Source organism: Archocentrus centrarchus, chromosome 3 (assembly GCF_007364275.1).
Source record: "Archocentrus centrarchus isolate MPI-CPG fArcCen1 chromosome 3, fArcCen1, whole genome shotgun sequence".
NCBI lineage: Eukaryota > Metazoa > Chordata > Actinopteri > Cichliformes > Cichlidae > Archocentrus > Archocentrus centrarchus.
In genome coordinates, this window is record NC_044348.1 from 4,531,253 (window position 1) to 4,548,509 (window position 17,257).

Here is a 17,257-nt window from a genome sequence, read left to right on the forward strand (position 1 = left end):
CACGTATTTGGACTGGTGCTTCAAAAGGGTGTTATTGTATCTAATTTTTTTTTTTGCTATAAATAGAATTGTTATTTATATCTGTGTTTGACTGCATTATTTTAACAAGAAGATGATCTCTGTCTCACTCTCCACGCTGCCAATTATGCCTAGCCAGGGTTGTTGTTGAGTTGTGAAATTTTAACAAGAAGATATCTCTGCTGCTTGCCTGTGGTGAGTCATGTTGTTCCTAATAATATAAAATAATTCATTAGACGCCTGTATTTATTTCAAAACATCTTTGTTTTCAAGGCATCTTCTTCAGTTTACCTTGGACACAGCCAAAGAATCTCCAATATAAAATTGATAGTGAAAATGTAGTGACTGTGAATTAAATCCCTTGATTTTACAACTGAACTTTACCAAAGAAAGCTGAAGTTGGAGTCTTGCCTTTCTACAGACCAGTTAAAAGGCTGCAGACACTTCTAAACATGATGTGTTTTTTTTTTTTCCCCCCTTGAGAAACACAGTTATGCACACCTTCAAAAACCCTCAAATATGCATCCATTAATTTTCTTAAACACTTATCTAACTAGGGTTGTTGGGCTCCAGCTGATACTTTGTAAGAAGTCACCAATCAGGCATACACAAAAACACAGCGAACCACACTTAAATCTGTACCTTTGAACTGCGGGAGGAGAATGTACACATTATTTGTATGGTGCGGTATGATCTGTCTACATGATACTGGGTTTACCGAGAAGCTCTCTGCAGTAGCATTTCTGAGACAGTCTAGTTTTAAATCACATTAGAGACAGTCTGAATGACTTTCTCCTATCTGCAGGTGCTGGACACAGTCCAATTTTAGTTCTTGTAAGCCTTTGTCATGGTTGAGTGTGTTATCTGATTTAGTCATCTAGAGATCTGGATGGTTACTTTGGGTTAAGCATTAAGTTGGTTTAGGACCAATCTTGCTAACAGATCAGTGCCAATTAAAAAAGTGCCAATTAAAAAGGGAAATTCCCTCCCTCTCAAATGCTGTTATCACTTTCCGGCAATTTTCCCTTCTGTCTTTATTTGCTCTCTCCTGACTGTGTCATTACAGACTTCCTTTTAAACATATTGTAAAGGATCTTTCCTGACTAAAGCAAGACTCTCTCCATTTGGAAAGGTCTCAAAGGTCATTCAGAGTGGAATCTCTTGAAAGAATGTAATGATTTAGGCCCCAAGGCTTGAGCGGAGCCTCTCTCCTCTAATTTTTGGGAGAATAGACAGGCTCTGCATACATAACATTCCTACTCCTCGTCAGCACTAACGATAAAGGAGCCACGTTAACCTTATTTGAATATATGAGTAGGCATGAAGGAACTGCAGTTGTGAATAATCAGTACGAATACGCCCTCTGAGAAACAAAGCCGGTGTCTGTACTATTCGATTCAATTCAATTTTATTTATATGGTGCTAATATTACAATAACAGTCACCTCAAGGGTAGGGTAACAACCCCGCAATATTAGAGAAAAAAACCCTCAACAATCAGGCGACAGTGGGAAAGAAAAACTCCCTTTTAACAGAAAGAAACGTCCAGTAGAACCAGGCTCAGGGAGGGTCAGTCATCTGCTGCGCCTGGGTGAGGAGAGGGAGACAGGACAAAAGACATGCCATGGAAGAGAGTCAGAATTTAATAACAACTAATGTTTAAATACTTAATAGACGACAACACTGTCAACATGTGATCATTTTGTTCTCCTAGTCTCCTGAGTTCTTCCTGCTCAAGTGTGTTCCCACAAGACTTCCAGAACATGTATAGTATAGTATAGTATAGTAGTGCATTTTCATATGCATATTTTTTTTGGGGGGGGGGGGTTTGCTGCCTTCAACCATGTTTCCCAAATGAATAAACTGAATTTGCAATCCAGGACAAAACAGAGTATATTTTTTTGGCTACCCTGCACTTTGAAAAAGTTGTCTATAAGTGTTTTTAATGCATCTAACCCACGTTAATGTAACAGGCACTGTGTGTATGGCTTGCCAAGTCCAAAATCACTCATTTGTCTCCGGATTTAGATCTTAACTGGCACCAACAGCGCAAGGGCCATGCTTTGGCATCTCTCCACTTACTGCTATTCAAATGATTTTAAGATTTACTGATCAAGTTTAAAGTTCAGTGGGGGTCTGGCCCTGAGCTACATTTCTGACCTTTAAGAAGCCTACGAGACTGAGTGCTCTCTCAGATCGTCAGACAGGCCACTCCTGACTGCTTTTGAGTCTGAAATCAAGAGGCAACCAAGCACTTGCTGCGAGAGCTCCTATACAGCCAAATACCCAGCTGGAGAAACTAAAGCCCACTGAGTCAACAGTGCTTTTTATAAAGCAGCAGAAATGCTAAAGAAACATGCAGTGGAGGAGAGTACAGGGCAGATGCAAATGTCATTACCACTTTCACGTTTTTTTCTTTTACAGAACAAGAGCTTGAAAAATAAGCTACTTTCGGGGAACAAACTTTGCGATGCCTATGCTGAGGAGGTAAGAATTTTCAATTAGTACATTCTGTTTTACCTCATGCATAGTTAATATTCAGCTCCAGCTACTTAATTGTCTATTATTCGTAGAAAAAAAGTGCAGTTTCTAAGATGTTGCAGACATGCTGTGAGCAAGTAGTCTTAACAAAGCACAAACAATTTTCTGACTGAGAAATGTAATGTGATTATCTTCAATTTACTGCAAAGTATTAACATATTTATAATTGTTAAAATAATTGAATGTTTGTCTCTTTTTATTTGAATTATGGTTATTCACTATCATTTAGCTCATTAGTTGCTGCTCTAATCAGAAAACGTGCAACCTGTATGTGGTGAAAGATTTATAAAGAACCAGCTAAAGGTTAAAAATGGTCTATTTCTGTCTCCCCTGTCTCTCTCGCTCTCCCCCACTTCCTCACACACACACACACACACACACACATACATACTGTAAGCACACAGCCTTTGTTTTGGCTGCCCAGTGAATCTCAGAACAACTTGTCTCTAAGTGTGAGCTTTTTGATGGCTGTGCAGTGCAATCTGAGAAACTCAGGTTGTGGTGAGAGTAGCTTTGAGTGCATTTGGTCAGTGTCATTTTTGCTGTCACTTTTCCTCTTCTTCGCTGCTTCCAGTTTTTACAGTCAGCAGTTTCCACCAGGTCCACATCCTTAGTCAGGCCTTGAGCTGAGCTTTGAACTGCCACTGTCGCCTTCCTGATGGCCAGCACTCATGCTATAATCTAGCCATGCAGGATCTTACAAGGCAGTGGATCCTACAGGCATCCTGATGACATGCTCAAGTCACTGCAGCTGGTGTGTAATTGTGGGCTTTATAGTTATGCACTCATGCAGTTGGTAAATCCAGGCTTTTCCTGTATTCAGGCTACAGTATGTGGGATGACTTAAGATTTTTACTACCTAGTGCAATGTGGTGATATGGACAGCTTGACAGATGACACTGTGTGGGGATAGAGAATTTCTTGAGAAAAAGACCGTAGGCTAGACCTCCTTAAAGGCATCAGAGGCTTGTTTGATCAGTGCTGCAGATGATTTTATGAAGGTTTTTGAGTGACAGAATGATTTCAGGTAAAAATGGCAGGGCAGCTTCAAACCCTGGCAGGTATGAGTATGCAATCTGTACTCTTAAAAAAGATGTAAATTACTTTTTTTTCCCCACAAATGCTTCTAACCTTAATGCTTCTATTTCACAACAGAAACAGCCGACTGTATAATAGGAGAAAGTTCCACAGCACTGCAGTATGCTTCCTCCAATACAAATTCAACAAACACTGAACATTAAAACAAACATGAAAACTGTGTTTTATTTGCAAAGCTGTTATATTAGACTGCATGGTGGATATACTTGGCAACAGAATACATTTAGTCAGACAAATGCTACTACAGTACAGCTTAGCATGAAAGCATGAAGCTAACCATCCATCCATTCTCTTCCACTTATCCTTGTTGATTAAAGTTAGCTATTGTCAACTGAGTTTTATCATTTTAACTGACTGAATTAGGCAATTTGAGACTGTGAATTATTAAGTTCGGATCCTGCATTGTTGTTAACATAGAATAAACAGATGCAGCAAAGTTTTTTGTTTTTTTGACATAATGTCTTGAACATCATCAGCTAAAGCGTCGTGCTGAAAAGTGTTACACGCTGAAGAGCTTTTCATTGACCTCAAAGTCAACCCCAAGACTAAGGTTATTCTTGAGTCCCTACTGAGACGTGGGAAAGTGGTGTTGAAAATTACAGGCCCCTTTCCTTCTATAAATCTTCCAGCTGTAGATCCCTGACATTTCACCAGTTAATCTTATCCAAGCCATCATCACATATTCAAACTCCGAGATGTTTGATGGCACATTTTACTGTGAAGCCTGTCTGATTATACCACTTCGGAGAAGTGTTGGAAAGAGTACAAATGCAATGAAGAGATACTGATTGAAGTTGTGGGTCACTCTATACTGAGCCAGAATTTTCATGCAAAGGCAGTCATCAAAATAGTGAGAAATTGCATGCTTGTAGTTAATATACCATAATATCCCATCCTCAGTCCTCATTCTGTGCCAGCCTGAATTTTTTTTCTGAAGATCTATTATCAAGGCTAGTAGACTTTGAGATCTTTAGGGAGCAAATAGCTACTAGACTTTTCGTGACCACAGGTAGATGGAGGTCATTGTCTTCAATTCCTTTGGGAGACTTTAAATGGTGAAGTAAATCAGCAAGAAGAACATTGTTCCATGTGCTTTCTTCCATCCCAGAAAGTTATTTATGTTTAAAAGGGTTACAGACTGAGCCTGCAATCACACTGTAATGATTGTGGAGTCAAAGAAAGTGATGGATTCTAAAGCTACAAAACAAATTGTCAGAGGTAATTGTGAACAGCATTATTAAAAGTTTGTCTGGTGTCTGGAAAGAAAGTTATACTTACTCAAACATCTTTATTGAGTTTCAATTCTGATATACAGTACTGGGAAAGATTCTTCAGACATGACTTATTTCTGGGAAATAGATACAGCGATTTATTGAAATATGTGTCAGCATACATGGAAATACAATGTGTAAGGCAAAAACAGAGTTTGTAAATTCTGATGTTAAATCTTCAAAGTCAACATTTAATATAACCGCCTTTATTCTTCAACACAGCCTGAACACTCTTAGGCCAGTTTTCTTCTCATTTCTTTAGTCTTCAGGAACAGTTCTCCAGGTTTCTTGAAGGACATTCAAAGCTCTTCTTTGGATGTTGGCTGCCTTTTGTTCTGTTCTGTGTCAGAATGATCCCACACTGTTTCAATAATGTTGAGGTCCGGTTTTTCTGTCCAGGTATGTTTTTACTGCATTGCCAGTGTGTTTGGGATCACGCTGAAAAAGTTGCTGCCAATCAGATGCTTTTCAGATGGAATTGCATGTTGGATCAAAATCTGACCGTACTTTTTTGGATTCATTATTCAAATTTGACAAGATCCCCAAAACTACTGGCCAAAATGCAGCCGCAAACCATGACCGAGCCTCCATCCTCTTTTACAGGTGGTTGTAGACACTCACTGCTGGACCTCTCTCTGTCCTCAGTGATTCATCACTCCATAAGACCTGTTGCCAGTGATTTTCAGTCCAGTTCTCATGTATGTGGCAAACCTCAGCCTTTTCTGCCTGTTTCCCTTCCTTAAGAATGGCTTCTTGACAGTCACCCTTCTACTGAGGCTTCTGCAAACACTTCATGGATGAAGTGAAGGGCCAGCTGCATTTCTCATGTCCTGTGTCAAATCTTTGCTGCATTTTTTTCAGATTTCTTAAGGGCATGACTTTAAGATACTGATCATCTGCTGTACATAGTTGTCTAGGCCTGCTATTTCTTCTTTTGTCCTCCACTGGTCCATTTTTCTTTAGATTTTTTGAGGACACGCTGCATATTATGCCAAGATACGTAAGCCAAGATTTCAGCTCATAGCTCTTTGGGAATCACCGTGTTGGTGCAAAAATACTATTTTATGCCTGTCAAATTGTGTTATCGTTGGCATAAAGAAATGGGAGCAAATTATGTGTTTTGTGACAGGCTGCTACTAAAGTGCCTAAAGATAGAGTTGAAAATTTGTTCTTTGCCAAGTCGTCTATTATATGTAGACACAGCACTGACTGGTTCAGCCCTTGAGTTAGCTTTTTTTTAATGCATAAATGATTCAATGGTCAGCATTAAGTGGCTTAAACAATAAAAAAACATTCCTCTGAAAATGGTTGGATACAAGGACTGGATTGAAAATGAGTGAAAAAGCAGCCAATGTCCAAAGGAAAACTGTGAAGGACCTTCAGAAAGAAAGCCCAGAGAATTACTGCTCAAGACCAAAATTTACAAGAACGTCTGGCTCATTGCAAGCAAAATATAAAGAAATGACAAGTAGCTTGAGACTGACTGCTCCTTCTGTATAACACTATGATGTAATAATTTTATTTTTGACTATTTGTATTGATTATTGCCTTTTTACTGTGTTTTATATAAAGTCATGAATATGAATACCTGCTCAAAGCATCATAAAGTTGTTCTCATTTTTAACACTGAAGAGCATTATGTAATTGTTCCCTAGAAAATGATGGTTTTATCTTCAAAGATCTTCTTAGTTAAGATTTTTTTCAAAGCACTGAGTCAGGGAATTTTTTTTTCTCATTTTCTTTCCTTTTTGTGATAGCATCTTTGAATCTTAAATCAATTCTTTGAAGCGATGTCCAAGAACTGAGATTAGGCTTTTTTTTCAGCTGACCTCAGATAAACTTTCTAGGAATTAATTCCATTTGTTTTGCACATGATACATTTTGGGATTTTGTAAGAGCAAACAGCAGCATGATGTTTTGTGTGGTTTTTGTTCTCATCTTGAGAGCTGTGAGCCTTGGGAATTACTGTATTGTATATTGTAATGTATTTCATTTGGTGTGGGAATCGTTTTTACAAAGCTGATTTAACTTGTACTTGGGTTTTTCTTGCTAAGTGAGGTGGAGGATCAGCCTCACATAGCAGGAGCTATGTTCTTAATCCATGTGGTGTTGTGAAAACTACTCAGCCAAAAAGATTTTGGATTACATGTTAACAACACTGTAAGGGTTCTAGTCATATGCATGGCCTGATCCTACATTCTGCCTTACTATAAACTTGATGACTTTGTACTTATGACTTACTCATCAACAAACTGTCTAATAAATTAAAGAAAATATCCATTAAAAAATATACACTCTGCTGGTCACTCTATTAGGTACACCTTGCTAATACCAGGTTAGACTCATATTTGCCTTCAGAACTGCCTATATTCTTGTTGAATATGCACAGATTCAACAAGATGCTGGAAACATGCCTCAAAGGTTTTGGTCCATATTGGCATAATAACATCACACAGTTGCTGCACATATGTTAGCTGCACATCCATGATGTGAGTCTCCTGTTCCACCACATCCCAAAGGTGCTCCATTGGATTGAGATCTGGTGACTGTGAAGGCCATTTGAGTACAGTGAACTCACTGTAATGTTTAAGAAACCAGTTTGAGATGATTTGACCTTTATGACATGGTGTGTTATCCTGATGGAAGCAGCCATAACTGAACTGAACTGATGCACATTGTATATCTTCTCTTTTTCAGACCATTCTCTGTAAACCCTAGAGATGGCTGTGTGGGAAAATCAGATCAATAACCATGCCACATAACCATCTCACTTAAATCAACTTTCTTAATCATTCTGATGCTCAATTTGAACATCATCAGGTCATCTTGACCATGTCTATACGTGTCTACACTGGGCTGCCATGTGATTGGCCGATTAGATATTTGCTTTACTGAATATCTAATCACCAGGTGAACAGGTCTACCTAAGAAGGTGGCCAGTGAGTGTATTTTATGCTCTTAGTATAAAGTGAGAGCACTTAAGAACAAAATACTTTTGTTTATATACTGGGCCTTCTTTTGACTAAAGTTTTGTATCTGGTCTTGATTTGAAAAGAAATTTGTGTGTATGCCATCCATTCCCCCCCCCCCCCCCCCCCCCTCCCCCTCTCTCGCTCTCTTTCTTCCAATTATCTGGGGGCAGGTCGGGGGGGGCAGCCTAAGCAGAAAAGCCCAGACCTCCCCAGCCACCTCCTCCACCTCGTCCTGGGGGACCCCAAGGCATTCCCGGGCCAGCCGAGATATATAATTTCTCCAGCGTGTCCTGGGTCTGCCCCGGGGCCTGCTCCCGGTAGGACATGCCCAGAACACATCACCCAAGAGGCGCCCAGGAGGCATCGTAGTCAGATGCCCGAGCCACCTCAACTGGCTCCTTTCAATGTGGAGGTTCAGTGGCTCTACTCTGAGCCCCTCCTGAATGACTGCACTCCTCGCCCTATCTCTAAGGGAGAGGATAAACTAATACTTTTTTACTATTTTAAAGATACACTGTTTGGTATTTTGAGTCCATTAGATGGAACAGGGTAATGACAGGGGGCATAACATAAAAAGTTAGAAAGTACTGTAAGTTGAGTGGCGAGGCTAGTACCAGGGCATATTGGTTGAAGTTTTTGCAAGAAAAATTATTTAAGCCACTTAATTATTCATCAAAGCAGTTGCTTATTAATTCTCTGATCAGAGACTAATTGATTAACTTTTGTAGCTTTAGCACAGGGGAAAATACTTTTCTCTACTCATATAAGCATGTTATGTATAAATTTTGGAAATGCAGGTTTGAGGCTTTCATCACTCTATTAAATTATAATGCCATCATATGCAATTCTAAAATATTAAGCAGGCACCAGGCTTCATGTTTAATCATTTTCTGCTATAAAATACAGCTATAAAATAACAAATATAAGTGTCAGAGTATGTGAGAGTGCTGCCAAGTCAGTTGATCTGTTAATTCAAACTCATTTCTTCCATCTGAGCATAAGGAGCAGACAACTCCATTCGATGTTATGAGGGTTAATAGGGCTAATTAGACTCTTGGCTGTGTTATTCAATTTGCCTGAGCGTCACTGAAAACAATTCATTGATGTGTAATCATTTGCACTAAATTGATTTTAAATGAATTTGAATGTTTCAGTAAATCTGACTTTACTGAATTTCATTATAGGATAAGATTTTATTTTTGATTCTGAAAAACACTGGAAATACAATAATGGAATTAATCATTATTATCACAGTGTGTCAGGTGAGAGTGTGTTCGTTTCACCAATAACAGAAAAAAACAAAAAACAAAAACTTGCCAATCTAAGCCCTGCATTTTAATTTGAAAGGAAACATGTCTACTTCTGATGAAGCTTCTGCTGGCTGCTACACATATCTGGCTATTTTTTTTTTTCTTTTTATCCATTTCATTGGAAAAATGTCATGCAACCCTCCCACAGACAGACAGTGATATCCTAGGGGAAAACATCTGATAGCTTACAAAACTTGAGTCAGTGTCAAGGTTAAGGCCATTCAGTAAAGGAGACTGACACATAACATTAGAGATGCGATGTAATCCACTGCACAACTTTTCCTCACCAGCATGAATTTATCGCCTGTTTCCTATTCTGTTAAATTCACGGTGTCATTATTCGGATGAAGAATGTCACACTTCCATATTTCAGCGCCGTTATCATTGGAATTACCTCTCATTGTTGCATTCGGATTAATGAAAACACTGAGTAACCCAAACCTCACATATGCAGATAAGATATAATATGCTGGATTTGGGAGGATTTCCTGTAATGAAGGATTTCAAGGTGAATGGCCTCATGTAATTAATTCTACAGGGCTTTGTGAATAGAGCAGTGTGCCATCATCATCTTGTGTGTTTTGTGGCAATTAATGAGCTGGGAAACATATCAGACAAGTCTTTCCCAACGAAGCATCACTTATTTTAATAAATGTTCTTTGCTTCCATTTATTATTAGGCTTTAGTTGCATGTGTGTGAAAGAAGGAGCTGTACAGTTCTTCAAATAGCATGTGTGCTAGTCTGACATCAGTAAAAGTTATTTTATGGTATTGTACTGCGTGCAAAACTAAAACTCCATGCAGCTGATTTGCACAGAATTAAAAATAGATCTTACCATGTTTGTGTGATGGGCATATATCAATTTCACTGACATGTTCCAAACAGTTAGCTGTGTAAATATTTTTCAGATGAATCAGGAATGAAATGCGTTAGTGCCAGTTATGTTCTATGCATATGGAAACCAGGGAAGATATCAAGAGCTGTGTCAGACACATGTCCCTCATCATTTATGTCCTTCTTGTTGCTCCTTGTTTGCATCTCTGAGTCTTAACATATTTATTATTTATTCTACCCATGAAGTTAAATTCAATATAATAGAATGCCTCATCCACTAATCAGACATGAAAGCAGTTTTGTTTGGCTGCGTCAATAAAACCTTGTTTTGGGAGATATGTGTTCTCAGCTTCAGTGATATATCCTACAATATAATTAATTTTGTGTAAAGGGAGCGTACAAGAGCAGAATATTGAAATAAAAAATTAAATTATCATGCAACTGTACATCGCTATCCGCATTGAATAAATCAGATTACCCTGACTGAAAGGATTGAAGTAAAATATATACGTCAGACGGTATGATTTGGGCTGTGAGCCAGTCCCCGGTCTGAACCCAGCTAGCATGCTTCAGCCAATACACACTTTACAAACAGGACAATGTGTTTCAATGTGGAAGGAGACAAATCTGTGATGCTGCAACTGCACCTGCGATATATATGCCTGGACACCTTTATCCGTCATCTGTTGGTGCCATTTCACCTTTGTTGCACCTTAGGCCTCAGTCGAACAGGCTTTGAGACTGGTTAGTAACCAGTCTCTTGTCCTTCTTGTCACTAGGAAAACAAATGTGTATTCCCCAGCCACTTACGGAGTGGTTTCTTGGAGGTAGCGGTCTGTCCCTGGGTGAAAAGAGAGGGGGGGACTGCACCAAAAACCTCCTTGTGATCGCTTTTGTTGCCAGCAGATTTCTCTGGTTGCCTCCAGTTTACATGGAAGATGCTGATTTGTCTGCAAACATTCACTAACTAACCACCAAGCAGTAGTGAAACTTGAAAAATGCGACACAGACCACAAATGGTAAATGTTCACTTTCACAGTAAAAGATGTTACTGTTATCTTTTTGTTTTTTCTTTGTGTGTGTGTGTGTGTGTGTGTGTGTGTGTGTGTGTGTGTGTGTGTGTGTGTGTGTGTGTGTGTGTGTGTGTGTGTGTGTGCGTGCAGTAACAATCGGAGCTTTCTCCAGTTCAAAGGGTAATGACATTTAGAGAGACATCAGCATTCTGACATACAAACAAATTCATTTTCTCATTTGTCTGACAAGGGAATAAATAAAACATTATTTATAGCTGCACTAATAAGTATTTTATATTAATGGCAGATTAAATGACTGCATAATGAGAAAAATGTCGCTCATACTAATAAGTCCACGGAACATTATCACCATGCTCTGCTGCTCCCTTCATAAGAAGTCCATGGATTCTTAAAAAGTCGGAAAAGTTGAAGGCATTTCTGTCAAGTTAGAGCTCTTGAAAAAAATATTGCTTCCTCAAAGCCATCGATCAAAAGTTAAAAATACTAAATGCAGGGAAAATGAGTTCTCGCTGTACTTTTCTTGCTGGATAATGTTGAGTAGCTCTGTGTCAGGTTGGCTCAGCTTGTTATTGGAAGAAAATATAAATCTGTCCACTTCACTACATGTTTAAACAGTGAATAAGCAAACCAGACATGCCAATACTGTTTGATTAAAATACAGGGAACTCTAATCCATTTGATGTTATTGTTTTGGTTTTTTGTGAGTACACAGTGGATTATAAAACCGTGGATAAAACTGAAGTTAGCCAAACCTTTCAGAAGTGCTTTGATTGATTATTGTGGTTACTTTAGTGAACTGGCTGAAAGTAAAAAACGTGTGCTTTCATTTAGCATCAAGTCAGATTTGTGACAGAGTAAAACAAAATAGAGGAAAAAAGAAGGGAAATAATAGTCAAGAGGTCATGTTAGAGGCCAGGCCTGATGATCCTACAAATGCTAATATTAATTTAAGTTCTTTGCACGAACCTAACCTCAAGAAACACATTAAAGTGAGCTCCATATAATAATGCCAGTACTTTTGAAAGACAAGCATAAAAAATCCTGACTGGAGTTTACTATTATGCATATCAACAATAGACAATGTTTGTTAGCAATTGGACAGATGTAACAAAATTACAGCCTTTTTGGTAAGTCACATCATCTCTGTGTTCACAAGAAATGACACATTTAAAAAAGGACATCTCCCCACTGTGAATGGAGGAAGCATAGTTACCTTATAGAGCTCATTTGCTGTGTCTTGCTCACAGTGCCTTGAATTTGTGCAGAGCACAGTGAAACAAAATTATGAAAGCATGCTGCAGCAAAACATACTGCCTGGGGATCTGTCTCAGTCACAGGTCATTGCTACACCATACAGCCATCCATCCATCCATTTTCTACCACTTATCTGGGCATGGATCATTGCGGCAGGAGTCTAAGCAGAGTTGCTTAGACCTCCCTCTCCCCAGTCACCACCTCCAGGGCTTTTGGGTGGAGTGTGAGGGTATTGAGGCCAGCTGCCAGCTGAGAGATGTAATCTGTTGTCCTCGGCCTGCCTCTGGGGTCTTCTCTCAGTTGGACATGACCATAACAGCTCTACTGCTTTCTCTCAAAGTGGAGGAGTGGCAGCTCTACACTGAGTCCCTCCAAAATGACCCTATCCTCAAGAGTTATTCCAGGAACCCTTAGAGCAAGCTCATTTTCGTTGCATGTGTCTTTTTTTGTTCTTTAAGCCACATCCCACAGCTCGTGGCAATAGGTGAAGATAGCAGTGTAGATGAACCAGTAAATAGACAGCTTTACTTTCAGCTTTAGGTCGCTAGTCACCACAGCAGACAAGCACAACGTCTGCTTCAATGCCTAAACTGCACCAATCTACTCATCAACCTCTAGCTCAGTTCTGCCCCCCCCCACCTGAGAACAAGCCCTCGAGTTACTCCTCCACTTGAGGCATCAAGTCCTCCCTAACCTGAAGCAGACAATCCATACTTTTCCAGCTGAGAACTTTAATGCACTTAATGCACTATTGCATTCAGCAGGGCTGTGTATGCCATCAAGACAGGTAGTGGAAGTATATTTTGAAAAGTCTCCTTCATTTAACTCAGAATCCTGTTCCATTACTGTGTCTTACAGGCTTTCCTACTTAGTATCCAAGGTAACTGAAACCACTAAACTAGCCTGCTAACTGTCAGGTTTAGTCTTGCTGTGTTTTAAAGGATTTTCAACATTTCTCTCAGGCATCTTTTTCTGTCAGTGTCAATAAAAACAGGTTCAGACTTTTACCCCACAGTTTGAGCGTACAACTGCAAAGACACACTTTGGTGATTCTCTTTGACAGAGGAAATGGCTCACACAGTATTTTCTAACTAAAAAAAAAAGAAAACCCAGGAAGGCTTTGGTAATCCAGAGAGTGCAGTACATTCAGATATTTGCATTTCTGAGTTAATACTCCACATGATTCTGTGGCCTTTTAAAGTGATTCATTCTATTACCGGTAAGTATCTCAAAAGCTCCACTTAACGGATGCAAATAAAATTAATTTGCTAACATTTTATTTAATGACCTGGGTCACAGAAAAAAAAACAAAACAAACTGAACCACTTCAAATTGCATACATCCATGAGACGCAGTCATAAGGTTTCCTCTGTGTTTATTTAACCTAACAGCTTGTTTTTATGAGGAGCACCGGGATGCAGTTTTTTAATCCAGTTACACGAGACAGTGATAGGTGTCCTGGGACATGGAATCACCCTGGGAAGAGGAAAAATAAGATAAAGAATCTCATATAAAAAGGCACAGGTGTTTGTCAACTACACAAAACCCTATGAAGTGAATTTGTCCCTTGGCATTGTGCTCAGTGTGCTTTGGTAAAAGATTAGACCTCATGTCACATTTTAACTGACTGTGCCAAGAAAATGTAGAGATAGATAGAAACATGGAAAGAAATAAGACAGTGACACAAATATACAAAAATGTCTGTCTGTATTTGGAATTTTAAAGCATAACTAATAAAAAATGTTGCTTTAAAACTTCAGTTCTTTAGGGTTCAAGTTGAGCCAAAGCAATTTTATTTACATACTGTACAGTTCTATCATGAAAGGCTTTACAATACCTGCACTATAAAAACATCACTCAGCCTCACTGAGGACTCTCAGACTAACACGCTGAAATTCTGTTGTATCCCATGTCGAGGCTTTCAGTGTTCATGCTCACATCATGAGCAGCTTTGAGGATGGCCATGTATCAGGCTATCTAGGGTACGGTCTCTGTGTGCAAGGTGCCCACTGATGTGGAGCAGCAGAGTGAATGTCAGGCTGAGCTGGTCACTGTGCATGTTCGGGGGTGGCAGTAAAGAAGCGCTCTGTTTGTGTGAGCTGCTTACTGAAGACTGGCGAGACACTGTCATAACCAAGGAACCTGCATGTGTGTAGCGATGGTGGCAGTAATGTGTGTAGTGGGAGTGAGAATTCAGGTTTAGACAGTGGGCAAGAATCCAGTGCATGACGGCATCATTGTGTGGACTATGCAGTTCAGTGAAGGGTAGATTTGATATTTTCTCCCTCTCAGTAGGGCCTTCCTTTAAGCCAGAGCTTTGCCCAGGGAATGCTCACAAAGGAGTCTTCTGCTGCAGCTGGCAGAATCCTGCTACGTGATCTAAAACCAATTTCGCTATTTGAATAAGCTAACACTTATTTCCTTATCTTCCTCTTGCAGTCCAAAAAAATCCAGGCTCAACTGAAAGAACTGCGGTACGGGAAAAAGGATTTAATTTTTAAGGTAAGCTCAAACTGAAGGTAGGTGGCTTTATAGTAGCTCCAGACCAGGGGTAAACAGGTACTTCATACCACCTTCAAAGGATGATCCCATCACAGAAGGGGCTCCAATTAATTCAGTCTACAATTATAAACTCCCATCCAGCAAAGCAGCACGCTGCAAAGTCGATCGGCCAGCTCTTAGTGAACATACTGCTAAGTCTTGTCCTCTGTTTCCACCTGTGAAAGCTTCACCCCATCCTGTTTAATCTTGGGGTGTATGCGGATAAATGACTTGGACAGCAGTGGATGAAGTTGATACAGAATTATGCATTTAGATCATATAAGGGAATCTTCAAGACAGAAATTACAGATGACACCATGTATTGCTACAGTTCAAGAGGTGACGCCCATTTCAGGGAATTAGATATTTGCCTCTTCCTCACATACTTCCTCTGCAAGCACACTAAATACAATGGCACACAAGTATCTGTTCTGTATTGTTGCCCACCCATACATACTCCACTGCCCCATGTATTGCAAGGACTAAATGTTCTCAGATCTCAGCGCTCACGTAATATTTATTGGCATTTACTGGTACAAGGACTGACCTTTCAGGCCTTGTTTGCGGTGTTAAAATGTCAGTCGGCATTTTTGCCACAATGCCCTGTAATGCTATTTCTTAAATGTTTTGATGTTTTAAACCTATCACTGCTAAAGCTGTGCCAGACATAAATGAATAAAAAGGAATCTGTCCTCGAGGACAGAATTTTATGCTTCTAGCCCTACACCTGAATATATTGTCCCTGGATGTCCTGTTCCTTGTTCTATTTCTGTCTGTGAATGATGGATGCATTGACTTGTTTGCTTGGTGTCACCGCTCGTAAATCGTTGTCTCTAAATTGCATCAGTCACTCACAAAAAAACCCGCTATTGCTCAGTGTCACCGAACATTTCATGCAGACCTTTGAAACATTATGGTCTTTAATGATTTGCAGCATTAGACAGATAAGGCTAATTTGATCCCTCTCTTTATCTTGTAAAAACAGTCATCTTTCGAAGATGACAGAAACGGCTTTTTTTTTTCCCCCTCCGGTGGAAAGGTCAGAGAGAAATGCATCACGTCCAATCCCTCTGGCTATTCCTGAAAACTCATCTGTATTCCCCATGTGCTGTGATCAAAAGCCCAGCAGGGGCCACAGGAGCGGGAAGTGGAGGAGAGTCACTCAAGATACAGAAATGTCATCAGCATCACAGGGGGGATGTCAGTCAAGGCACCTTGACCAGGAGGCAGTTGAATTGGTTATGACAGCTGTTGTACCCTATCAAAGTGCCTTTTGCAACACAATGTCACAGTAAAAAAAGAAAGAAACAAAACAGCTTCATAAGATGCCATACAGCAGACTCATCAAAACTCAGAATTGTGAAATCGTATGAATATTTTTTTTTTTCCTGGAAAAAAAAAAAAAGCAGATTGGCAAAATGATACAGTGCTTCAGCTCCAGTAACAGAAAAGAAGCCAGTGCTATCAGTGTCTTCTTCAGTCGACAACTTTTGTTACTAGCCTTCAGAATGGAAGGACCACCAATAAGGAAGCAGAAACTCTGAAACTAACTCGTGACTCAGCTCTAAACTGTATACACTACAAACATGCACGTTTCCCTTGCCTTTCCTAACTACGTCATGAAAAAAGCAGAACTGAGAGTGACTTCCCCTGTGTTTCCCTGTGAGACAGTGTTTGTGGCAGAGGAGCCATATTCAAGCTTTCACAATTTACTTTACATCACTACACTAAAATTACCCCTAGAGCTGATTCTTTTTAAGCTTAGAAAAAACAGATGTCGTCACACGCCTCATCTAGCAGAGTGGCCAGTACCCCACTCAACCCACACCTTTATAATGGACTCAGCACAGAAATATGAAGCTTTAGACTTGGGGGCAGTAACCCTGAAAGTCAGCATTTCTGGGTCAGTGCCGTTGCGCCTGCAGTGCTCAAAGGACTATCCACTGATGATGCTCTTTATAATGGATCTAATGGCCTTTACTATAAAACTGCACACATGGATTTAGATCTTTTAGACAACAAACTAATATTGAGCTTCATTTTTTTTTTTTATTTACTTTGGAGCCAGTTCACCTTGGACTCCTGCTTAATCATTTCTCTAGCTCATTCATTTATTATTCTCTAAACTTCTTGGTAAAAGTTCGATGTTTTGTATCTAATAGAATTTAACAGCTTTTTGTTCAGAAGCAGCGGGGTGAGGGGCGCGTATCTGACAATATGTCACCAGCCTCCAGAAATTGCACTGATTTTTGAGTACCTTTTAGTTTCCCTTATTTTTAAAGTCATTCAGATGTGTATTACCAAATATCTTCATTTGCCACAAAGAGATTTTATAAGGATTTTATAAAGCTTTGTGACCATAAGCTGTTCTTTATTAGCTTAGG

General features: G+C 39.6%; 1 protein-coding gene across 3 annotated transcripts in view; it reads left to right on the forward strand.

Annotated features, from left to right (window-relative positions):
- Positions 1-17,257, forward strand: part of luzp2 (leucine zipper protein 2) — a 148,630-nt gene that overhangs the window by 106,737 nt on the left and 24,636 nt on the right. For 2 of the 3 annotated variants that reach the window (XM_030726331.1, XM_030726333.1), the window contains 2 exons: positions 2,442-2,504; positions 14,772-14,834. In XM_030726331.1, coding sequence (XP_030582191.1) covers positions 2,442-2,504; positions 14,772-14,834 — 126 coding nt within the window. The remainder of the gene's footprint in view (positions 1-2,441; positions 2,505-14,771; positions 14,835-17,257) is intronic. The other variant, XM_030726332.1, reaches the window with a different exon arrangement.